The following is a 25,222-nucleotide window of genomic DNA, read 5'->3' on the forward strand; positions in this document are numbered from 1 at the left end:
GCACACAGGCCCAAGAGCCACACTGGAATTGCGGCAGACCCTTTTTACTCGTCTGGACAAAGACACGCGTTCATGCCAGGATCTATACACGAACCGCTTCAAAGAGAAAAACAATATTACAAACAGCGCTTAGCCAACACTCAGCGAGAACACCAAGAAGCACACAGTCTCTTGCGGCCTAGAATCAGGGAGAGTGTGCTTTCAACCATATCTTGTTCTTTGACATGACTCTCCTTCTCCTCTAAATTGGCCAACCTCTTCCAACCAGCCACAGCGGCGTTCCCATCGGCAACATCAGCTCTGAGTTGGTGGCCCAACATACTTGCACGTAACTTCCTCTTTCCCAGCAGAGCACTGTGATAGGACAGTACTGGTTCTCGTATCAAAGAGCGCAATATCAGTTCACCCCCCTCCGGAGTGATTGTGCCCGCCGATCCCTGCGCGGACGCATTGCGGATAGTAATGGTGCCGTAGTCGGGAGACGCCACGATGCCGGTGTCATTGCCTCCAGAATTGTTGTAGTCCTCGACGATCCACTCGACACTCTTTTGACACAGCGGTGCATCTGGCGGGGCGTCGGCGCTGGTCAAAGTATGCGACACCGTCTGCCCAGTGCTGAGATTCTCCAGGATAGCCGAGCCGTTGAAAGGCCCGTAGGCGTGGACGGTCATTCTCACATCGTCGCCCTCGCTGACTGCGAAGCCCTCGAACACAGGCGCGCTCAGGGGAACCCATTCGAACCAGCCAAACGCTGTACCGTTACCGGTAAGCCTGACGCCCGTCTGCAGTAGGCCGCCCCCAGGGCACTCTGTGGAACCGTCGATTCCGACCCAGATAGAAGGCCCAAAGCTTTTGCCTCCCTTTGGGACGGTGAATGTGCCAGTCACCGAGGTGAAGCCACTGCCGCTCTGCTTAACACCAGACCACACGCGGTCCAGAGTCTGAGGGGAATTCGCGTCAGTCGATCGTTCGAAAAGGGCTGATGCTAGGGCAGTCATCGCAACAGTAAGAAAAATGGGCTTCATGCTGAGACCAGTGTCTTCCTGTCGGGAGACCACTCACTTGAAGCAACCTAGTAGTGTGAATAGTGTTGTTGTCGAGAAGAAGAGATGCGCCTGTTTTATATCAGCATGGGGATTTCGTCAAACATGACAATGTCAGCCGGCTATCGGCTAGCTGTTTGGACGTCTATGCGGACTTCGCATGCCACCCTACTTTGATCGTCATCACTTCATAGTGAAAACCCGCCGAGAGAGTTCCACACAACCCAAAAGACCTGGAAGCACAGCCGTGCTGATTTGTCTTCTACCCTGCCATTGACAAGGATCGGCACGATCGGAGCTGATTGAGCAAGGCGTTTCAATTGTCTTACATAGTAGAGCCTGAACTGCTGTGAGATCCTGGCTGCTGCTTTGTTTTGGAGTCTAAATGACTGTTTTGGGTCTTTAGTCGACGTCATTTCTGCAGTTCTATAACTGTATGCATGGTAAATATTGGCGTCCTCCTACGTCAAGGATGTATATTAAATTCTCCTAAGCAAGATTGGCCATCAGGCAGATACATCTATACGCCGCTGAGCACCGGGCTCCAGAGGTAGTACTTTGCAATGTTGTCAATGACCCTCCGTGGCTTCGCACCCGTCAAGACCGCCTTTTCCGCATACACGTTCTTCTTGGACCACCCCAGCTGTCCCAAGCCCAATGCAGCCCAAAGGTTGACTGTCTGCTCGGCCGCATCCTCGCCCGCCAGAGGCTTGTCCCACTTCTCCTGAACGGCGTCCCATTGCCCTTCTTCAAGGGCAGGTATGGGCGAGAATGCCTTTGTGGGCTCATCTGGCATTGCAATGTGGTCATTGTTGTCGAGTGTCGAGATTTGGAACTTGACGACGTCGTATGGCACCGTCTTGTCGAGCGATAGTAGTGGCAGAGGCCTGGTAAGGTGGACTCCCATCATGAGGTACACCGACTTGCCCTTTGTGCCGTTGAGCATGCTCTGCGGGTTTCTGTTATAACTGGGATCATCTGAGCGGTTGTCTGAAATTCTCGTTAGTATACAGCGATCTATATAAGCTCTGGTAACGACTGGCTTGACTTACATTGTCCCCAGAGGGCAAGCGGAACATCTTTGCAGATACTCTCGTTAATCGTCCAAACGGGCTCTGTGATATTCTCCGCCAGACCAACATCCTTGTTTGCTTTGATCGATATGGTCAAAACAGAGGAAATGGGTTGGTCGGTATGCATTGGCTTTGCATAAATCGGGTTTCCGGTGCCCCGAACATCGTCTGTCTTCAGAAGCTTGCCATACGGGGATCTGGTCTCTACCTTTGCAGACTCAACGGCAAACTTGCAGTTGACAGAAAACTCAAAGGTAGCCGCTCGGACATTCCACATATCGCCGCTGGGCTTAGACTTTACGTCGTCTTTTGGAATGAGACCCTCTTCAACAGCAAACACGAATGCGTATGGGCTGTTGGAGGCTTCCTCTTGGTCGTCAGCCAGGCCGAGAGCTGATTCAATCATCATGGATGCTATTCCAGCATTCTTTGCTTGACATACAACCGCAATAAACTCATCAAGAGGCAATGGCGGAGGCTGATCAACCTTTGAGGCGCCAAAGTCAATGTCGAAGCCGAATACCCAGAAATCGACGTGCACACGACCTTGGATAGGAGGCCCCTTGATGTACAGCCTTGCAGAGATCTCAATGTTGATGTTGACCGTCACGAGCCAGAGATCGAGCGTAAACTTGACGCCAACAGTAAGGCCTCCTTCGGCAATGAAGTAGAAGGGCTTGAAGTTGATTAAGAAATCAACAAAGGCGTTGAAGTACGCATAGAGAGGGTCCAGAGATAGTGCCACGTCCAGACGGCCGCCACCCATGCAGACCTTGGGGGTGATGGCAAAGTATGCTTTTCCACTGATGCTGATGGCACCGCCAAACTGCCACGATATGCCCAAGCGCGGCACTTCTGGATAGCCGGGCGGCCTGCTGAAAGATGGATGATAGCCGCCGATGGTAAAGACCCAGTCGCCGCGGAGAGCTTCGTCTTTGCTGTCGAACCAACTATACAAGGCAAACCCGCCCGTCAAGTGGCAGTTGGGATCCAAGATGTAAGAAGCAGGCGTGAGCTCCCCTTCAATCTTCAGGACTCCGGTTTCAAAGTTCAATGAGGCAACAATCCCAAGCTGGACATGGGCAAACTTGACCTTGGAGGCGCCTCCTGGGATGCTGGCGGTGGCAAGACCAAAGATGCCCAGCTGAACGTACGGGTTCCACTGGATGACGATGACCGCTTCAACTGACAGGATCTCAAAGGCCTTGACGGTCAATCCTGCGGCGACCCAAAACGATCCTTCTTCCGGGAAGAACCACGAAGTACCCAGCAGCTGATTCATAATCTCGAATGGCCCATCATTGGGATCAGGGTCTGTTGCATCACCCGTGATCAACGGGAATTGGAGAACGTTGTGAGCCGTGGGGAACTTCAAGTTGGAATTGTAGCCTACCATTGTTAGCTAGTGGTTGTGCCATTTAGAAGAGGGTACACTCACCAAAACCTCCAGTCACTCCCTCGATGGAAACAAACTCAAGGGTAATCAGTGGCCCTTTTAGGACACAGAACAGGAATATCGTCTCAAACTCCTTGGGCTTCTTGATCTTGCCGTAATAACCGGCGGCTTGGAAGAGCCAAGGAGTGTAGCCGACCTGGATAGCTCCGGCATAATACATCCTTTCATTGTCATTGTGGTACAGAAGGCCACCTGCAATAGTGATTGGAGGGCGATTGAAGCCGGCTGCAATGCCTTCAAGAGTGACATTGGGCTTGGGCAGATTGTGTAAGCTCAGGTCCTTCGAGCCTGCAAAATTCAGGTTGAGGGCCAGCCCCATGACGCCAAACTCGACAGGACCAATGGTCACTGATGCATCAAGTCGAATAGAGACAATGGATTCTTTGCCACTCGAGCCAGTCGAGTACTTGAGCCCGATGTTCTTGATTGAGAGGGGGCCCTTTCTGGTCTGATACGGTGCCATGGCGGCGCCCTTGTCTTCCACTTCCTCGGCGTCCTTTGCCAGGACCAGCTCGTTGCCAGCTGGCGGCTGAGCCTTGGTCTTTTCAAAGGCGTAGTCGAGTATGACTTCGGACTGGCTGTCTCCTTTCTTCCGCAGGACCATAAAATGCATTCCTCTCGTCAGTACTACATCTCCATCGCCGGGTGGCGACTTGGAAACCGTCTTGTAAGGCATAGGCTTCTTCTCCATATCGACTAGGACCTTGTTGATGGATTCCAGCTGGATCTTGGTGATTCCGTCCTTTTCAGGCTGGGCTTGTCCCTGGCCCTGAACCCACAAGAACAGAATGTCGTCAAACGGCTGCGGGATCTTGCCAATCATGGGGAGAGCAGCGTCCACAAGCTCACCAACTGATGCGCTGAGAAATCGCTTGACGGGGGGCGCCTTGACACCCTCGTCAACAATCTCGCGGAACTGGAGGTATTGAAAGATGAGGCCGCTCAATCTCGCAGTGATGAGTACGACCATGACATACTTGTCAGAGGTGCCTAGTTGAACTTTTTTCATGATCAGCTCGAGATAATCTTCCTTCTTCAGCCCAATCTCGATGTTGGTCAGGAACTCTGGAAGATTGAGATCTGTATCGGCAATGCTACGAATAATCTCGCCGACCGTTGAGGTGATATCCTTGTTTTGATCGGTGTTGACCTTGGCCTCAAAGTCCCAGACTTTTCCATCGTTTGTAAACTTGAGCGAGAGCTTGAAAGGGCCAAGGACAAGAATTCCATCAATGTCGAACGAAGATGCCGCCTTTTTCTGATACGTGTAGTTGATGTTCAGTTCCTGGACTTTGATCGTCTCCAGAATGCTCAAAGCTGTCCCGCTCAAGTCGGAATCAAAGAATTGTGCAAGCGTGGATGCATACAGATCGTAGATGGATCCCGAGAGCACCCAACCGTTGTCTGTGGTATAGACGACCTGGCCTACTAGTTGAGTAGGCCAACCGTACTTTGCCCCCTTCGGCTGCTGGATGAGTGCCTTGATCAGAAAGACACCGGTGAATTTGCCAGCTGATTTGGCTGTAGCAAGAGCCTTTGACGGCACGGTTGACTTCTTCCCTCCCCATTCATATCCCACATAGAGGAATATCTCCCCGATACTGAAAATGGGTACTTTATCTCCCTTTTGGGGCTTTGGCTGCATAGCACCCGTGAATGATATTCCTGACTTATCTGCCTGGAACTCTGCCATGGTCACCTGTGTGGGCAGGAAGCTCGGGGCGTCGTCAATGTCAGCCATTGCTGCGAGATCGAGAGTCGGTTGCCACTTGGACACATCGATGGAGATTGGAGACATTTCGTAGTAATTCTCCCACTCCGGGAGCAAACGCCATTGATTCAAGGCGGGCATTGCGGGTGGTGCTAAACATGTTCGTCAGTCAAGCTTCTTCCACGACTACAATCGGGCTTGTGAGATTTCCAAAGAGAGCTTGTGCAGAAACAAGAACTTACCAGTCCAGATCTTTGCGCTGATGGAGCTTCCATCCTCTTTCTTGTAAGAATAGGTGACAAGAAACAATGTTGGGCCGGAGCTGGACAGGTCCAGCTCGACTTCCATATCAATACGAAAGGTTGACATCTTCGCCTTGCCTTTCCCTTCGTCTTTGGTCAAGCCGACGGTAATGCGTCGAAAATGAAACTCTCCTAGGCTAAAAGAACCGACAGACTGATTCTCAAGGGAAGTAAAGTCAAATTGGCCAACATCAATATCCAGTAGCTTGCTGACCCAGGTCAACAGCTTCACCAGAGCGGAAGTGTCCTTGGTGTTCAATGTCATGGTAAAGGTGGAGGCTGTCTCATTGAACTCAAAAAGACCTTCCAGCTTGATTCCTTCCAGATCGATGTTCGTATGAATGACGAGGTCTCCCCTGGATATGAGCTTCGACTCTGTCCCGCTTGTCGTCCACCAGGTGCTTCTGCGGGTGACAACTGTGGTTTCACCCAGAGTCAGTTGCAGTGGCTCGAAGATTGAGTTCAGCTCTTCGCGAGACGTCTCGTCCATCTGCCACTCCAGACGGATACAGGTTCTGTAGTCGTTGCCGGGCACAAACCAAACGGCATTTCTCTTATTCTTCAGCTCATCATTGGTCGAGGGCGGCTTAAGGGCCATGGCTCCCATCATGGCAATTAGCGGATTCTTCTGCAGACTGCCCAGCCCGGCAAAGTTGAGCATATTGACAATGTTGACGGGCTCCGATGGCGTTGACGGATGCAACCCGAAGACCAAGCCTGAATTTTGTTTCAGCAAGCCCTCAGGAGAGATGAAAGCAGCGGATGCCAATCCAAAAGCCAGTTCCAATATAGATCGTTCAGTCGAGAATTTGAGCCATGTGATGGAGGGAGACCCTGGTCCTGCTCCAATGGGAGCAAGTGAGACTTGCATGGTAAAGCCTCCAATCTTGTGTCCTTTGGCGTCAATCACAGCCAGGCCTTTGGCGTTGAGGGCGTCCGAAAACCAAGCTGCCCACTCGTCAACCTTGCTCAACGGCGTTGTGCCATTCGGGGGAGGATCGTCTTCAGGCCGCTTCTCCAAGCAGATGACGCCGCAATGGAGATCGGAGACAAACTCGTTGAGGAGACCTGGGTCCAGCCTCTCATAGTCATTGACACCCTGAGCCTTGATCTTGGTATCTTCTAGTCTGCGGGTGAAGACGGACCACATCCCACTGGGATTCGTGTTCAAGTTAACAACACCACCGCCGCTCTGCACCTTGGGAGATAGTGAGACGGCCTGTGCTTCGAAGATCTCGTCTTCAGTGGTAGCGGAAGACGTATCAATTAGAGAGTATTCTTCGATACCCTCGATGTTCTCTTCGTCTTCTTCATCCCCAAAAGGCGAATCCATTTCGTCCGGATTCGTCGTCTTGGGTATGAAGAACGCCTGGGGCTGCACGCGCGCGTGAGAAAGAAGATCGTAGTCAGTTACTCGGTCATCCTCGTCATTCTCTGCATCCTCCTTCATGTCATCATCAACGTCGCTGAGCTTCCTTTTTCTGGAGACAGCGCCTGGAGCTGCAGGGATAGCTGCCGCAACAGCCGTCGAGGGCGTGACCGTGGTCTTGAGCGCCGTCAACACCATGGCGCGTTCAATGACAATTGGAGTCGGAGTATGGAGGAGGGACAATCCGAGGTCGACGTACTGGAGCTCGCCATCTTCGTCCGTGTTCTGGCTGCACTTGATCCGAACGAAGCAAAGAGACTTGTAGGCTGTCTTCCCCTGCGTCACGGAGTATATCCCACAGCCACCCATGTGGTATTCAGTTGTTGGAAAACCCAACAGACTCCAGATTTGAGCGTATCTGTCTGCCACGTATGCTCGCTGTAGATTCTCGGCTTGTTCGATTCTGACGAGTCTCTCGTTTGGCACCTTGGGCTTGTCATTCTTCACGAGAGCTTCGTTGAGGACCTCATACTGTTTGTCGTGGTACGTCACATAGGTCTTGTAATCCTTCTTGCCCTGGAGGGCGTCCAATTTGACTTTCTTGAGGTTGTACCAGCTACCCTTCTCAGGCTCCGTCTCCGACTTAGGCACCCAAGTGATGGTTGCCGGAAATGTGAGGGCGACTAGTCGAGGAACAGCTGGAGGAGCCAGGGAGTGTGCCCAGAGGAACCATATCACGATCACGGGCCATGCTAACCTCTTTGTCAGATATGGCCTATCTCTAAAGAACAAGAATTACAGTTACTCACATGGATGGTTATGCAGAGCATAGGTCGGAGTTGGGACCAGGGTGTTCTTTGGCTGAAAGTCGTTGAACATTGCCAGGGGCGTCGAGAAGTGCGATCCGTGGTGACTGAGCTTCACGTTTGTGATCTTCTTTACTCCCGCCGTTTTGAGCCAGTTGAACATTGTCGACTCGTGCTTCTGCCCAATGTCTCCCGCAAAGTAGTGGGAAATGTGAGGAGCAGGGGTAGCTTCCCAGACAATCAAGCAGGCGATACTCGCTTGGTTGGTGAGTGTGACACTGGTGTCTTTGACGACCAGAATGTTGATCGGCTTGTCAATTGCCAGCTTGCTGATCTCCGTCTTGCTGGCAAAGTGACGTTCATTCGCGGCAATACAGAGCATGGCTGGTCGACCAGCCTCGAGTTTCTTCGCCTTCAGCAAGTCCACCAGCGGCGTGCCGTCGGATCCAGGCATGATGGCCGCATCGTTCTTGAAGAAGTCGACTCCAAGCACGTCGTCCGTCCCCTTATCGGCGGCGTGAAATTTAGCAAACTTTGCACAGTGCTCTTCGCCGTCCTTCTCGAACTTGATGCTGATGGTATTATCGGCATCGTTGACATGGAAACTGTTGTTCATCCCGTTGGCTTTATTGCTCTTCGTCTTCTCCCACGCCGTCTTGACCGAACAGTAGAAATGGGTTGCTGGAGTCTCGTCAATGTTCCACTTTAGGATTGTATCCAGCTGCTCTGTCTTGTCTTCAGTCGTCGCTCCATTCTGGAGTATCTCCACGATTCCATGGTAGTGGTCCTTGTCCCAGTGGGTGATGATGATGGTGTCAAACGCGAGTCTCTTTATCTTGTCGACTTCCTTGCCGTCAATGATGTAGTTGTCTTCAATCCATCGCATTGCGGTATAGATGGGCATTTTCTTTTGTCTTGTGTGCTTCGTATCTCCCGAATCTTTGTGCCTCCCCGGCTGATCTTCTCCGCCATCGATCAGGACAGCCGAGAGGACTTTGGGCTTTGGGTTCTTCGCTGTGACGTCCGTAACGTCAACGAGGAGATGGATTGCCGAGTCTCCTAGGGAGATGGCGACGTGAAAGGAGTCGACGCGATACTTGGTCATTATGATGGCGTCTCTATTTCTTTGGTCATCACCCGAGTAAAGCTGGTACTTGAGACGAAAAGTACTGATGAACAGAGTTTTCCGGAAATTCTTGATGCTTTGGTATGTGTGTATTGTACTGTATCCGAAAGAGTTGCCCGTATGGTAGTTGTGCTATAAGAACAAACAGTATCACCAGTTGCAACGTCGGCTGTATACCAGCAGGACACAAAAGGAGCCACCGTTTGATGAGTATCAAGACTAATACCTTGGGCCCCTTTTTCTAAGACAAGGCCTTTCTACGCAATTGATCTCACTACCATACAATGTTTCGCACACTGCCTGATCACAAAGCTGCAGCCTCTGCATTGACGGCTGAGCTCAATGCCTCTCCCATGAACTCCATAATGAAGGCCTCTACATGCCTTGGGCCATTGATCTACGTCAACTCATCCGCTGCCAACCCTGCTAAGCTCTGTGCTTCTTTCTCATAACCGATCATTATTCACTCCGAACTCATGTTATTCTCTCTCTCACACCACAATCCTCTCATTCTGGTTACAGCTCGTTGTCGCCTTTGCTACCTTGTCGTCAGGCAGCCACAATTGGTGCAAGACTCCATCAAGCCCTTCGATGTCAATGTGATTCCTGCAATGCAGACGTCCAATAGAGTCTCCTCGGTACGCAGACATGCATATATCACGCTCAATGGTCCGAAGAGACACGCCATCTCCTCACCCGGCCACGGCACCATGCGAAGAATAAAACCAGATCCAGCCTAGTAACCATGATCTTCCTGGAGGGGTCTCGCCAAATCGGGGTCTCCAAGGATCTGACATCCTTCGTCATCCTTGACCCCGCGGCTCCCACATGGGGTTGCATCGCGATGGATCCCTTCAGCCGTCCACTTGCCGCCCTTGCATGAGCCGAAGGAGTCTGCTAACTCAAAGGGGGGCCCCTGTCTCCCGTGTAGAGCAGTGAATGCGTCAACAATGGCACCTGAAAGTAAGCACTGAGGGTCGCAATGGTACGATATGCATGTCCACAGCGGCCATCAAATGTGCTGAGCATATATGACGAGTCTATACAATCCACAGACACCACAACAGAAGACAAGGACGATATATCGATATGACAGAATGTGCCTCGATTGCATACTAGTACTACCATAGCTCCCACTAAACACACAAAGTCCTCCCCATACTACCTGACTACCATAGCCGCTCTCTCCCGCAGCAATTCAGGCCCCCTAGCGAGCTTGAGTCTTGTCATCTCCAACATCCGGGGCCGTGATAGGATGAACCATCTGCAGGAATCCTTCAAGAGCCGTCAGAGGACCCGGCGCAAACTGCGGAACGGGATCTATCTTGCCAAGGCGCAGAGCCATGTACACCTCGTCCGTCACCTCCCCATCCTCGTCGCTCTCTTGCCTGGTCGCCTCCGGGTCCAAGTACGGTTGCAGCCAGCTCCAGTCCGCCACAGCCAGGGAAGGCAGCTTGATCTCGATCTTCTGCTCCTTGAGCTGCTCCAGGTCGTAATTGGGCAGAAGGATGCGTTCTGGGTTGTATACCGGGACGTCCTTTTCTACCATTAGCGGCCCAAAGTGGAAAAAGGCCGTCATGTTCTTCAGAGCTGACTCCCATGTCCAGGTCGATAGCGCCAGAGGCTCGACGGGCAGAATGCTGGAGTAGGCATTCACGGGTGTGAACGGATCCATGAGGAGGCCGACAACTGTCAGCTTCTTGTTGTGGTCAATGATGAACTTTTCCTGTGGGGTGTATTTGCTCTCCTCCTCTTCCTCCTCTACATCCTCCAAGTCTTTTCTCTGGGGCCCCTGTTTGGTATTGTAATCATTGGGGTTGAGCCAGAACGGCTTGAGCTTGAGAAATGTTTCTGTGTCGATGGGCTTGATCCGGTCCGACTTATCGTGAGGACTGCCAGGCTTGAACGAGGTAAACAGCTGATCCAGCTTCAGCTCGTCCTCGGGAAGTGGCTTGTCTCGAGCCCGGAAGTACGCCACCAGTCCGTCGTGAGGCCGAGCGGCATCTCCAAGCTTGACGGAGAACTCATACTGCTTCGTGTCAGGGTGCGAGTCTGGCAGGAGGGTGTATGGGGGCCGCTTCGACGGCTGATCACCGACGGTTGACTGGTTGGTACGGGCATCTGCCGAGAGCTCGAGCGAGATGCCTGCATTCACCAGAGCCAGTGGCCGTCCAATCAACGAGTTGACGCATTGTGCATAAGCGCCCGGGACGGTGCTAGCATTCCGCGTGGCTTGCGTGGCCATGTCCATGAAGCCGTTGAGGTAGTCTCGCCCGCCCTCGCCCGAGAACTGCTCGATCAAGTGGTCCAGCTGTCGAATCTCCTGAGGGTCCACGGGGGGCTTGAAGGGGAGCCACTTGTCCGTGGCTTGCGTGCCCTCGTTGGGATTGTTGGGAGCAGCCAGTCGGACTTCGCGGTAAAAGGTGCCGTCATGGAGGAAGAACTGGATGCCAAAGTCGACATAGTTGACCAGCACCCAGCCCCAGATGGGGTTCTCCCACTCTGTGATTGGCCTCCAGTGATACTCGCCGTCATGCTGGTCAAGCTTGACAAAGTCCATGTTCAGCCGGGCTGGCTGGTTGATGCTGGGAGGAACCTGCATAAACTGACAGTCACCCTTGTTCTTCGGCTTCTCCACGACGTTGGGGTAACCATTCTTGTCGTAGATCTGCGGTTCGTAGTACTCGCTGATACAAGGGTAGATGGGAGGCGGGCCGTCATGGCGTCGCTTGGGATCAATTGCAGCAGCCGCTTGTCCAAACTTGTCGATGATGTTGAGCTTGGTCAGCTTGAACTGGCCGTGGACGGCAGGCTTGAAGACGGAATACGGCGTCGTGCCCACTCTCACAAGCGAACAGTAGGGGGTGAGGTCTGTCTCGACGCCCATCCGTTCAAGCTCGACCGCCCCCAGTCCGATGACGACAGTGTCTTCATAGGCGTCCTTCATCGGCACCGGCTTCTGTCCGGGATACCGCACGTTGGGCTTCAGGTGGCTGCCTTCGGTCAGGGTTAGGAGGTGGTTGGCAAAGCCATCCAGGGGGGCAGAGACGAATGGTAGCTTCTTGAGGTCTTTCAGAACCTGGTCACGTTTGTCCTTTGGCAATATTGGGGAAAGCTCGTCTTCGGGAACGGTCGTGAAGAGCCGCTCAACCTGGCCCACCAGCGAGAAGACGGGCTGGGGGAGCAGCAGAATCCGGCCCGATATCGTCCTTCGATCATCGTTCTTGGACTCCCACAGCGGCTTGTCGTCCTGCTTCACAGTGTAGCGGAACTTTTTGTCGTGCGTCGACCTGGTGGCGCGCTCCTCCATATCCCACTTGTCATAGTCGATGTGATAGTACTCAGCCTCCCACTCCATGAAGAGCGGAAACCACGGCTGAGTATTCTTCCAGAGATCACGTCCGTCCTCGTCGTGGTAAAGCGGCGGGAAGACGTTCTTGTCCATCTCCTCATTTCCCTCTCCCTTCTCCTCCTCTTTCGTCTCCTCCTTGATCAGAAACTTCCTATTGGCTGCGCAAGCACATGTACATGACTTGCATTGACACTTGGCGGCACTGCTCGACTCCTCCACCAGACGCTCTTTTTCATAGTGCAGGAACTCGCCAAGCAATGACTTGGCCATTCCTTGTAGAGCATCCGGGATACACTGAAGTCCATAATCGGCCTCTTCGTCTGGTGGTGGAGGTGTGTGCTTCTCAATCTGTGACTGCAGCCGCACCAGTAGCTTTTCGAGATAGTCGGTAGGCCAGCCAGCCTCCACTCCTCCGACAAAGATTGTCGGGTCCCTTTGTTGACTGAATACTGGAGCAACGGCCTCTTTGAGCTCCAGCTTGAGCTTTTTCTTAATTTCGTCTTTGGCAGTGCTAATGGCGTTTGTCTGGCTGTTGAGAGAGGCAACCAACCGCTGCCAATCCCAATCGAGGTCCTGGACCTCCCGCTTGTATTGTCTCATAGCAGCGCTGTGGTTCCGCTCAGTATCTGTCACATATCGCCACCAAAGAGCAAAATGCTTCCACTGGAGGCGGGAAAGCTGTCGAGCCGAAGCATCGTACAAGACTTGGCTCTCGTTCAGCTTCTTCAAAAGAGCAGCTGCTTCGTCAGAGGGCGGCGCGGCAGGATTCTTTGGATCAATCTGGAACACATATCGCGAGCCCCCTGCAAACTTGGCAAAGTTGTAGTTCTGCACCTCTTCGGCCCCCGCCCGACGGTTCTCGATGCTCTCGCTCTGGGCCTGAAGCAAGGCGCTCAAGTTATTCAGCAGCTCCTCGATAGGCCCGTTTTGGTGAGCGGCCACATAGGAGAGAAGCGAGTCCAGAGGCGTCGTCCCGACTGAGATGGGCGTTTGCATGTGTAGCTGGTCAGCAACCTCATCGGCGATGACGCGAGGCCGGCTGTTCTCGTCCCATTTCAGGTTCCAGCGGACGCCGTACATGGCGCCATGACAGAGTATGCGGCCACTTTCGGTCGACTTTAGCCATTCGGTCACATCGTCTGGAACAGGGCCGTCGGACTTGTTGAGAGCCATGGAGAGGGCTTGCAAACGATCACCTCTAGTGCTTGTTGAGTGGTCACTGAGGTGCATGAGATCATCCTCGGGGTTGACATGCCATCCAAGCACGTAGTAGTCGGCCACGGCGCGAGTAGCGTACTTTGACGGTGCATACTCGAAGCTGTCTAGCATCGAAAAGACGTTGCTGTTATGGGGCATGTAGTCGGGGAACAATTGGTTGCTCGAGTTCAGAACACCCAGGGAGATGCGCTTCTTGGCTTGGCTTGTGCTCTCATTCCACTCCTTTGCTTTGATTCGTCCACCAATAAAGACTTCAGCTTGCTCGTTGATGGTCGGCTCCTCAGTCGATCCCGTCTGCAGATACGGTGACACATCCACCTGCAGGTCGTACTTGGTGTCGTCCGTGTCGTCCATCTCGTCAATGGATCTCATCCAATCGCTCTCAATCACCCAGGCAGTGACCGGTTCGAGACTAGCTTCAGCTTCCGGCGGCTCGACGTTGCCAACAATTTTGCGGATGACAAGCCAGCGGTTCGGAGTCTCGGGAAACAGAGGCGTTGCCAAGTCCTCCTTGTCCGTGGCGACATTTGACGTAAACAGCCCACGCTGAGCGCGACTTTGGTTCGAATCCTGCCCCGTAGCCGCCGCACCCGTACGGTAAGGCCGAGGAATCATCCAATGCAGATAGACACCCAGCCTCTCTTGGCGAGTCTTGCCCGTTGCGAGGTCGGTGATTCGCGAGTTGCGGGTGGCTGGGGCCGCGGCATGGAGCTCGATGGGATGCAACACATCGTTTTGGAGCATGAAGTTCTTGATCTGCAGGTAGCTGTAGTTGGGCTGCGTCAATGGCGAGATTTTGGCTTGGTTTATCTCGGTTCCATTGCATGTATCCGGGTTGAAGATGAAGGCGTCAAGTTTGACGGGAATCGCCAAGGGAGAAGATGCCATGGCGACGGGTTGCGGATGGGTCTCAATGAAGTTATTGAGTTCACATTGGCTTGCGTCCAATGTCTGGTTTGACGAGGTTTCAAATTCTAGAAAAAATCAACGAGTTTATATACACCGACGAGCGTCCTTGAGTACATCTTACAGATTGAAGTATAGTACATGACGTTGGACGCTGGAGAGGTGAAACTGTAGCCTCGGCTTTCTGCCAAGTTGCGGCAACCCCTGTAGAAGATAGTCAACTCACAGCTTCCTTTGACAAACACACCCTTCCTGGTCACATAGCTCGGAAATACGCCCATCCCTCATCGGCATTTGCATCTGCAATCTGCATCAAGGATTCAGTCTAGCTGAGCCCGTGGGTTACATCGGGCGTCCCCTCATTCAGCAGCCTCTGAACAATAAGCCATGCATATGCCGTTGCCATTACGCCAGCCACTTGGGAAAGTCTTGTGCTGGATTCGGACAGCGGCATCTGATCCTTCGTAGCACCGCCCCATGCACGCGTTTGACAGTTGACAGCTGGCTGGGCTCGCTACCTATGTCACTGGAGGGAGGCGATTGGCGCGCTACAGGGACCTGAGCCAGCCTTTGCCGAAACAGAGCTGTTGAGCCCTTGGCTTCTGTCTTGATGGCCGATCACTCTGTGCATTCGATATGCAGTATCTGTATGCTCAATTGAGACATCTATCGCACGATATGGACGTGAATTCAGGCACTGCTTGCATCATATATCTGTTTACAGCACTTCTACTGTGACGAGATAAAAGGTCGTCCAATTTGGCGCTTACCTAAGGTATACCTCTACCAGAGCGGCGGGACACCCACTAACCCGAAATCGCTGGTGGCTGAGCTCTACATGCTACGGTACCTGGAAAAGCCTTTGAGTTGCCGCTGTTTTCATTGTCCCTTGTGTACATCGCTGCCGGCACTAGAGCCGAGTGGTCGACTAGGACTAGCTGGACTGGGATTAGAGCGTGGATAAAATCGGGTCAGCCGCCATTAGCTCAAGACCCTGACTCCTCCATCCAAAAGAGGTTCTGAACGTAAGCAAGGTAAGAGAAAGGAAGAGCAAAAAGTAAACAATAACGTCTCAATTCCACTAGCTGGCTATAATCCGAATACGAAGTAAAAAATCAAGAACGAATGACAGTATCCGACAAGTCACACTAAGCCAGCTATTCTCATCTCGGCTGCATCTGCATACATAGAGCTCTGGGGGGGAGCGCCTCCAGCTGGCCGTTTTCACTTAGCCGGCTCAGCGTGAAAACCAGCGACGTGGCTGACGCTCAGCTGGCTCTCGTCAGGAAGATCGTTCACGTCGTGAACAATCTGGCCGTCGTTCCAAAAGTAGACGTGGATGTTCTTCTCGTGGGCAACCAGGGCAATGGCCGAATCATCGTCCATGGCATCTTCCACGGCCGCCTCCTCGGGAGACCACTTGCCGTTATGGAGCCACGTTCTGGCCACGATTCCAGTCTGGTTGCGGTAGTAGAGGAAGAGAATGGAGTTGTCGGGGCTGAAAGTGACAGCCAGGTGCGTGCCAGTTTCCGCCATTCCAGTGGTTGGGATCTTTGAAGCTGATGGAGTAAATTAGCTTTAGTGTACCATTTGCAAGGACTAGGCATGTTTTCTCAAAAGACATACTCTCGCCTGCCAAGATATTGTGGTAGTACAAGTACTGCCCGGCCTTGTTTTGGAAGAAGACCCAAGGCTTGCCCTGGACGACGATGCTCGCCAGCTTGGAGTACGCTGCGACCGTGACATCGACTGCTTTGGAGGTCACAGACAACTTGTTGATGGTGTAGTTGACCAAATTGACAGTCCCACCAATCTCTCTGAGAACCATAGTTAGTTCTTTGACGCTCCAAGACGTGACCAGAACAAATTAACTTACTTCAAGAGGGACACATAACCGGTGTTGGTCGTGCTTCCGCAGGCTGCAACGGCGGAGTAATCCCCAGGCTGAACATTGGCTGCAGAAACCTTGTCGATGGGATTCACAACTGGACTCAGCTGAGAAATGACAGCGATAGCAGGGTCTGTCGACTTGACGGCCTTTGGAATTTGGGCAATACCAAAGGCACGCACCTAGTAATCACCGGACAGGTCAGTAATCTTTGCCGTCGGGAAGTGGAAGGAAACCCCTTACCAGGCCGAGAAAGCTAGTCACGGCAAGGTCAGATGGAGGAGGCTTGACTCGGGAGCCAATCGTGTTTCGGTTCTTGAACTCCTGGTCTCGGCCACCAGAGACGGAAGACTGCAGGAGAGCCAGGCTGTACGTGTCCTCGATCTGCAAAAGTCTCTGTCAGCTTTACAACTTCCTGAGAAGACCCGTTTCCATTACCTTCTCGTAATAATACACCCATGCCTCTGAGGTGTCGATGGGCGAAAGGATAGCAGCCAAAGCCATCTTGTTTGTTGTATGGTTTGTTGAGCGGGTAATTTGCCTTTGATGAGACTTCTGGGTGTTGGTTAGAGTTGAGTTGTTGAGAGAAAAGCGTGGCGAACTGCTCGACTTTTGTATATCTCTGTTTCAAGACGCGATCCATAGGAAGGTGAGACTTGTTTTCCTGGTGATGTAAGAGGCGTGTTTGTTGGAAGCTGAAACGAGGTTTTGGGCGATAGTTGCGAGCTGAAGTTGTGATCGTTGTAAGCTGAAGAGTACATGTATGGAGGGGGTGGGTGAGTTGATTGAGCATCGTTCTGCAATGCGACCCTCACCACCGTGCTTTCTACAACATTTGAAGGATCATGCATGCAGTACGTCAAATAATGAAATGTGACTGAAAATAGTTACCCGAAAGAGACGACAGTGATGACATACCTCATGGGCCGTGGCGCGACGTGTGGAGAGAACGCATCGACCGGAGATAGAGCTTCCTAGGTACTATCAGGCTCGCCCCAGATGTTTTCATCTCTCTTGACCTAGAACACTCTACTCTATCAAGTTCAACTATCATCTTCTGTTTCAAACACTGTTCAAGTTCTTCCAAAGCTCAACAAAAGTTCTTTTAAAAATGGCCGGCCGCAAAAGAAGAGAGACTCGTGCACGATACATTGTATTTCGCCATGCTGCTCGTGTCCAGCGCTTCCTCGCCAGTCTTGAAGACGACCGTCGACTTAAGCCAGGGCATCAACAACTCCATTCGTTTGTTGTTCCTGGCTTGCAAGGAGGCAAACACACGGTTGATGTCACCCAAGACATCACCGCAAAGTCAGTCCCGAAGCAGCTGACTGCAACTCAAGAGTTCTACGTCGATACTCCCGAGTTTGCTATACCCGAGGGCGAGATCCATTCTGTCTATCCGCCTCCTGGGCACGAAGAGAGGTCTGAGACTTTGCCGCATGTCGTTTTCAATACGCCCGAATTCCCGTGGGAATGGCGAGCAAGCTACATTGAAGATCCGCCGGATTACAAGCAAAATAGGAACCGTGTCCCTTGGCTCGCTGTGCTGGTTTTTACCAAGGATGAGCTTCAGTTGTCGCCAGACGACCTCCAGGGAGAACAAAGCATCTTCCGCAATACGAAGAAGCTCCCAGGCGGTGCGAAGCAAACCTCCACGCTGGCCGTCAACATGCTCGTCAAAGATGTGCCAAAGCTCGCAGATACAGCGTCACCTGTGAAGCCTTCCCCATCAGAGCCTGATGCCACGACAGACATCATCTTCATCAAGAAAGGGCTTTTCTCGACCCTCTTTGCCAAATACGATGACAAAGGCCATGAAGACACGACCGCCACTCAGGCAGATGTGCGCCCATACAGATTCCTGGCGCACAAGAGGGACATCAACACAGAAGGCATGGCTATAGCGGCCCTCACAGCGACAGAGGAAGATCAATCCTCTTACGGCGTGGTCTTTTCCCACAGGACGGGACCGGTCACTATTACCAAGCCGACGCAGATTATTGCCCACCTTGTTTCTATCCGCAGCGTTGAGGTAATGCCATGGCCAGTAGCCAACGACAAGAGATACGTGGCAATGTCCAGCTTGCACAGTTGGAGCTACACATGCCTCCCTCCTGATACCCCCAGCATCAAGAACATGTTTGAGGCACTAGGACGATCCAGTGCGATGCTGCGTTCCATTGTCCAGCTGGATCAACTGAATCCTCCAACTAATGCTCCCAAGGCAGTGCAAGACCGAGTGTTGCAACGCCTGCACGACGGTTACGCTTTGGCTCGCTATCGAATGCAGACGGGAGAGCAGACAAGCTGCTTCATCCGAGGGCCATTCATCCCGGTCAAGATCCCGTCTGACATTACTCGTCCATGGCACTCTCTCTCCACTTCGGGCTCAGACCTACAGATCCTCGACCAGCAGCTCGGTTTGATGGACATCACGTATTCGGCAGCTTGGCAAATTGGTCGAACTCTGGCCATCTCAGACGCCGACCTTGTGTCGAGAATCGGCCAGGTCCGCAAGCAGATATACGATCGTGGCATGCATTACTATCAGCTGGCCGCTTTGAAAGCCCACGGAACGCGTTCCAAGAGCGAACTCATCGCACAGCTCCCTGCCATGGTCGATGCTCTGCAGAACTTGCACAAGACGGCCCAGCTTTGCACCTCGGATGTCCAGGCTCGCTCTCGACGATGGCTTCGCCACTCGATAGAGCCTGTCGATCTTTCGTATAGCGGCCATGAGGCACATGCCATGCGCTTGGCATCAAACGAAGAGAATAAACTTCCACAGTGCTTTCTCAGAGCCGCCAAAGAGATTGCCAGTGCGATTGACCCAGAGAAACCAGATCAACCATCTGATGTACCTTACAATGAGTTCAACACACCGTATTCTCCCGATTGGATGGCTTTGCTCAAGTTTGTTCTTGACAAGCAGGTACTGGAGAATATCCCCTTTCACTATCTGATCCCGGATATCAGCGCCCTTCCGTTGGAGAGCATGCGCTTCTTCCGGATCGATTGGCGCTGGATGGACGCTCTGCTCGATGGAGCGCTAAGTTTGTCCAATTATATCGATCAGGACCACGACAAGGTTCGCGATGCCATCTTTGGCGCCCTCAAGTGGTATCACGAAACGGGCGTGGCCGAGCACGGAGGCGAAGTCCCTCCCGTGCCTGTCTATGGCTGTCTGATCCGCTCTAATCTCATTGTCAAGTTTCCCGATATGAAAGTCGAAGTCCTGCCTCTACAATTGCCCGACAAGCCTCCCGTTCTGATGAGACACAAGCTTGTGACTCCAGATACGATGCTGTGCCTTTTCTCAAAGGAACCGTCGGAGCCGGACTTTGATGGGCTCGCCCTCACTCAGCCGCCTCACCAACAGACCTTTGTGGCCGGCAGCGACCTCAAGAAAGACAAGATTGAGATGAGATACAAGAAGGCCTATACAGCAGATGAGGGATCCGACGATGTTACCGTGCCTATTGCCATCAAGGAATGGTCACCAAATGATCCCAAGACCAAAGAGGCCGTTTATCTCTGGGATGTCACTCCATCGTCTTCACCCACCATAGAAGCACGCAGACTGCTGATGGAAAGTCTAGCGAGCGACTACTTGAAGACGGTCCAGGAAAAGATGGACAAGAAGTACTTTGACGACGACACTGCCACCTCTGCCCTCATGGCGGCGCAGATGGGCTCCGTCGCTTGGCGCCTCAAGCTCAAGCTCTCGCAGACAAATGCCAGAGATGAGCTCGAGATAGACCCTAATGTCACTCCGAGTGATGCGCCTCTATCTGAATGGGCCCTTCGGCGTCGCCGTCATCCAGTTCCATCCCACGCAATCCAGAAGCTCCCTCAGTACTACGCTACGAGGCCCGTCTTTTACTACCAGGTTTCGTCCACTGAGACGCCATCGTCAAACACCATAGTCGCAACGGACGTTGAACAAGATCTCATCTTCCGTATCAATCTCGAGCCTTACACAGCTGGGGATTACAGGCTAGAGGAACTCAAGATAAAGGTCCCGTTTGGCACACCGCAGCAGTTTCCACGCGTCCTCATGGCAACATACAAAGGCAGTGGAGCAGACATGACATCAAACATCAGGTTCAACGTCATGATTGATCTTGAAACAACCGATGAAAAGGTAACGGGCATGACCCTCCGCATGGTCCCCCGGAGCAGACGCGGTTACGTGCCGGTAACGAGCTGCAGCGAAATCAGCTTCATCCTCAGCGGCGTCGTCGTCAGCCAAGTGACGCAGAAGACGTGGGTTGATTTGGAGATTAAGGAGCATTATGCGAATCAAGGGGAGTGGAATCCAAAGAACAAGCCTGATAGTATCGTCTTGGTCCCACCGCCTGCTGCGGAGAGGGCGATGAACCTGAAGAGGATCTTCTCAAGGGGGTTGTCCTAGATGCTTTGTATAAGCTGTAGCATTCATGAACATCTCTAGTGCGTTGTGGTGAAATCAGTCGAGGTATCTCGACATTGTTTATCTATGTCATTCGTTTAGGTCATTGATTATATACCCTCTATTCATAGGGCGACGTTCTTAAGGTTCGGTGAGCCACAACCACGCGTGCCAATCATCTTTCACCGATCCTGAACTCGCATACAAATAACTCTTCCACAAAAGCCAGAATCGGCGTTTTAGATGAAGAAGATTGGAAAGATAAACTCCCTAGTCTCAAGTAGGAAAGGGGGAACCTAGCAAGGCGTCAAGGCAACAAGGCAACAAGGCAACGGATGTGGCTGCGCAAAGGTGAGGTCGACCAAGCACCGAAAGGGGGCTAATTATGATCAGACTATTCCGAAGCTCCTTCAACGCAGCAATACAGTTGAAGTGACTAAGAAGCAAAGCAAACGCACCGTATCTAGCTTAAAACAGGCTCCCTATGCCGACCAGACTGAGCCGTCCAAGGCGTATTCTCTGCCATTGAAAGCCTTGTTCTCCGTTTCTCTGTTACTTTCTACACCTGCACATGTCGAGTTCCGGGATGATAATTGAGGATTACAGTTCAAGCGTGACAAACCTTCATTATACGATCACATCGCCGTATTCGTCCACTTCACAAACGAACAACATAATATTCGGTCATGAGGCTCTGTCTCAGAACAAGTCTACTATCTCACAGAACGTAGCCAGTAACAAGGCTTTTCTAAATTGCATTGCAGCAGTTGTAGCGTTTGACGTGTATCTTCCTATAGTAGGTGCATCTCGACGGCCCTCCACGAAACCTGCGAGCGTCAACAGCAAAGACTCCAGGCAGCAGGACCTGCGCATATTGTCTTCGTCTGTTCAAGTGCTTTCATTGGCACCGAGATGCGCAAATGTTGCGCCGCTGCGCAGAAAACGCCCCGCGTCTCGACGACGATTGGTCTCCGAGCAGAACCTGCGCCTTTTGCGCAGCAGCGGCAATGGTAAGGGAGCTACCAAGCTATAAATGATCGCGATGCGTGGCTGGCTAACCTCTGGGCTATCTCCTTCTCTTTCATTCGAAAACTATCGCCACTCTCACTACTATCTACAACTCCCTTTATGCCATCAGTTGCCATCAAGATCAAATGGAAGAGCCAATACATCAAATGCTTGACCGATATATATCGCAGCCTCCTCATGAAGACGGTGTATTTCTTTATGAGGAGCCAGTATCAGAGGCATGCTACTCATCCCCGGCGAACCGCCAGTCCATGATACAGCAGCAATTCACACAATTCGACAAAAAGCACATCGATGGCAACGAGCTTACTCCATGCCTTTGCTATTATGCATGCTGCGCATTTAGAAGCTCTAGTGGATCATCTTTGGCGGAGCATGTTCAGCAATGCCATCCTCAGTTGACTTCATGTGGTCAATCGCCCACCAACATGGACTCTTCTGCAGGTGAGAGTCAACCATATCCAATGTCTGAGCAATGCCTAGCCTTTGGAACTTGGAAACAATTTTACGAACAAGAGCGTCTGGGTGAGTGGCTTGAGCATGTCCATACGCACCTGCGGCAGCACAGTTTTCAGATCATCTCCCAGTCGATTGAAGGGAACAATGACTGCCTTCAATGGTCCGGCAGGCCGGGCATAGAGATCCATCATAAGGACGAAGACCAATGGAACCTGTGCAGCGTTTGCGGAAGTCTGGACCCCTCAGACAATTTGGAGCCTCCCATTTCTTCCATGCACAGCTCAGACGATGTCTCTAGCTGCCCCTCTCTCACCAAGTACGAGATCTTTTCGAACAAGAGCTTACCTACATGTACTCCCACAACTGACTCGGTACCTGGTGCTTTCGGTCGTGCGAGATCTCCAAGAAATCACGAAGTCGAACATGCTTCTCGCTCAGACCTTCTGGATGCAATTGAAGAATTTTCCATTTCATGGTTTTCCGCATGGCTTGCCGACCGGCCCGGTACCACGGGGTTGAACTCAGCCAGCGAATCGATTCATACTTACAACGGCGCGAATCAAGGCGAACCTTCGCAAGCAGGAAAGCGGAAACCTCGTGGCCAAAGAGACAAGGACAGAGGGGACAGGAAAGCCCGGCGCCTGAACGCGGCCAAGGGAGACGAGCATGATGACGAGTATGACGATGATGAAGATGACGACGACGATGATGATGATGATGATGGTAATGGCGGCGCTCCCACTGCGGAATGTGTTCAGTCGATTCTTGACGCAAGGAAGCCTCTGGCTTGCCCTTTCCACAAAAGAGATCCGTTATTCTACGGCCATGGCAAGTTCGGGGTCTGTGCAACCGGCATCTGGACGACGTATCACAGAGTCAGGTCCGCCTAACAGACTCGCCCCATCAACATATCAACATCAAATGCTAATACGTACTGACAGAGATCATATACGTCGCAAACATTTACGCCCACGTCATCTCTGTGAGCGATGCTTTGCAGCCTTCAGGAACCAAGCAGGCCTACAAAGGCACTCCGCGTTGCAGTGCATCGCAAACGAGAATGACCCTTACCTGAGCTCCACGGATTGGGAGCGGTTGAGAGCGGCCCGCATTCGCAACAAGCCAGATGACGAGAAGTGGAAACAGATGTACCATGTACTATTTCCAAATGAAGAGATTCCCAACCCATGTGTGTGTTATTCTCTTCATATTCCTTACCGAGACGTTGCTGGCTGCTGACTGATCTGCGCCCTACAGACAAGGGTGGGCCAGCTTGCAACGAGCATGTGAGGGAACTGGCTTCGGAAATCGAAAGCATCCTCTTGACCACCGCCAATGCAGCACAGGACCAGCTCCAGGCAATTTCAGACATCATATCTCTTGTGCGTGACGCTATCTTGAGCGCCAGTGGCACCGCCAGAGATGTAATGGATTTCCACACGGCAGTAGCAAATGCCTTCAGTGAACCTTCCTGTTGGTTGGAGGAGGCTACAGATATTCTGGATGTCGCCCAGTATCAGACTGAGCGAGATTTCCTCAACTTTTCGGCAGACTGTCCAGACACGACGAGTTTTAGAGACGACCAAACTGGATCGGGGCTCTTGCCTGAGTTAGAGAACCCATCAGATGCGACGAACGATGGTGTGGGATATCAGATTGGTCCATGGGCTTCCAATACCCTGTCAATGTTTTCGAGCATACCATTTCTGTACTACGATCAGGTTGCTCCAGGGCCAATCGATGAGAGGGGACAGGATCAAGATATGTCAAATGTTTCATGGACACGGAAGGGATTGGAGGAGTTTCCAGAGGGAACAGGTGAGAGGGGACAGTATCCAGATATGACAGATGTGGCATGGACACAGAAGGGATCGGAAGAGTTTCCAGAGGGAACAGATGAGGGGGGACAGTATCAAGATATGACAGATGTGGCATGGACACAGAAGGGATCGGAAGAGTTTCCAGAGGGAACAGATGAGGGGGGACAGTATCAAGATATGACAGATGTGGCATGGACACAGAAGGGATCGGAAGAGTTTCCAGATGGAACAGATGATGCGGAACATCAGGATGGCGCGTGTGGCGATTAGGAGAGCAGATAGAAGTACTAGGGTAGAGAAGTTTTAAACTGATACACTATCTCTCAAGCCCTCTTCACCAGTAGGATAAGGTCCATCTATGTACATGTAGTCTAGGTAAGTAAAATTATCACTGCTCCTGCTGCCGACCGCTACTGCTACTACCTACTCACTGCTGCAGGTGTTGTTTACTGCTTCCACTGCTTCCACTGCTACCACTCTACCTACTACTACCTGACCTGAACACGTCCGGAAGCCGAGGTGGTCGTAAGAAGTCTCCTCGCCGTAAAGAAACGGGAGGTCGATCGGACGGCAAGCAAGATCGCCAGACGGCAGCGGTGAACGGTTCCATTTTGAGAAGTTGGCCGCCTTCAGATGTTCGTGTATCGTGGGCTGCAGAGCGCTGAGAAGACGGGCTTGGTCGCCTGCGATGGTCAAAAAGCAATATTATCTCAGTCAAATCACCCAAGATTAACGCGCGCATAGTAGATGTCAAGGGGATGATCGCGTCCTCACATACCTTAAGAATTGAAAGTGAGCACCTGAGGTATGTCGGTCATGGCATGACCTGAAGTATGAGGCAACAATTTTTGGTCACTATCGCAATTGGTTAGTCGGGAACAATAGATCGAGGTGGCAGTCACGCAAGACAGCGCCTGCCAGGAACACCCCATACGGGCACGGCAGGCGATGCCTGTAGTGTTCCTGCCTAAGCAGCTGCTGGTTGTGAAACTTGAATCGCCTGAGGCATTCGAGAAAGATCACCAATATCAGCATCAGCATCATCAGCATCAGCATTTCGACTTGGTCATACTCGTCCCTTGACTCGGCCGTCTCATAACGGTAACCAACTTATCGTCTTTCCTACTTACTAACTCGAGCCATTAAAACCGGCCAATTTGTCCTCGTCGCCAAGATACCACAAAGCCACAGACGGTGCCAGTATCCAGGCAAGTTGCCGAGAATAATGAGGTCCAATGCTGATGTTCAATGTC

At 52.1% G+C, this 25,222-nt stretch overlaps 6 protein-coding genes across 6 annotated transcripts; 2 read left to right on the top strand and 4 right to left on the bottom strand.

Moving 5' to 3' along the window:
* Positions 1-395: 395 nt before the first annotated feature.
* Positions 396-998, bottom strand: TRIREDRAFT_57575 (uncharacterized protein; the record flags this gene model as incomplete). The annotated part of the gene is made up of 1 exon (XM_006963442.1): positions 396-998. A coding segment is annotated over one exon (603 nt), but the record flags the coding sequence as incomplete, so codon positions are not given.
* Positions 999-1,563: 565 nt separating this feature from the next.
* TRIREDRAFT_105154 (uncharacterized protein) lies at positions 1,564-8,865 on the bottom strand (the record flags this gene model as incomplete). The annotated part of the gene is made up of 5 exons (XM_006963443.1): positions 1,564-2,033; positions 2,096-3,505; positions 3,555-5,435; positions 5,526-7,733; positions 7,764-8,865. 5 exons carry the CDS (start codon positions 8,863-8,865, stop codon positions 1,564-1,566), a joined length of 7,071 nt encoding a protein of 2,356 aa, XP_006963505.1.
* A 1,228-nt stretch (positions 8,866-10,093) lies between these two features.
* Positions 10,094-14,344, bottom strand: TRIREDRAFT_105155 (uncharacterized protein; the record flags this gene model as incomplete). The annotated part of the gene is made up of 1 exon (XM_006963444.1): positions 10,094-14,344. One exon carries the CDS (start codon positions 14,342-14,344, stop codon positions 10,094-10,096), a length of 4,251 nt encoding a protein of 1,416 aa, XP_006963506.1.
* Positions 14,345-15,586: 1,242 nt separating this feature from the next.
* On the bottom strand, positions 15,587-16,754 carry TRIREDRAFT_105156 (uncharacterized protein; the record flags this gene model as incomplete). The annotated part of the gene is made up of 5 exons (XM_006963445.1): positions 15,587-15,921; positions 15,989-16,179; positions 16,239-16,432; positions 16,494-16,634; positions 16,689-16,754. The coding sequence occupies 5 exons, from the start codon at positions 16,752-16,754 to the stop codon at positions 15,587-15,589; spliced, it is 927 nt and encodes a 308-aa protein (XP_006963507.1).
* Positions 16,755-17,361: 607 nt separating this feature from the next.
* On the top strand, positions 17,362-20,664 carry TRIREDRAFT_105157 (uncharacterized protein; the record flags this gene model as incomplete). The annotated part of the gene is made up of 1 exon (XM_006963238.1): positions 17,362-20,664. One exon carries the CDS (start codon positions 17,362-17,364, stop codon positions 20,662-20,664), a length of 3,303 nt encoding a protein of 1,100 aa, XP_006963300.1.
* A 1,454-nt stretch (positions 20,665-22,118) lies between these two features.
* TRIREDRAFT_105158 (uncharacterized protein) lies at positions 22,119-24,239 on the top strand (the record flags this gene model as incomplete). Its single annotated transcript, XM_006963239.1, has 3 exons — positions 22,119-23,029; positions 23,091-23,338; positions 23,407-24,239. The coding sequence occupies 3 exons, from the start codon at positions 22,119-22,121 to the stop codon at positions 24,237-24,239; spliced, it is 1,992 nt and encodes a 663-aa protein (XP_006963301.1).
* Positions 24,240-25,222: the final 983 nt, after the last annotated feature.

Source organism: Trichoderma reesei (assembly GCF_000167675.1).
Source record: "Trichoderma reesei QM6a unplaced genomic scaffold TRIREscaffold_4, whole genome shotgun sequence".
In the NCBI taxonomy this organism is placed as follows: Eukaryota; Fungi; Ascomycota; class Sordariomycetes; order Hypocreales; family Hypocreaceae; genus Trichoderma; species Trichoderma reesei.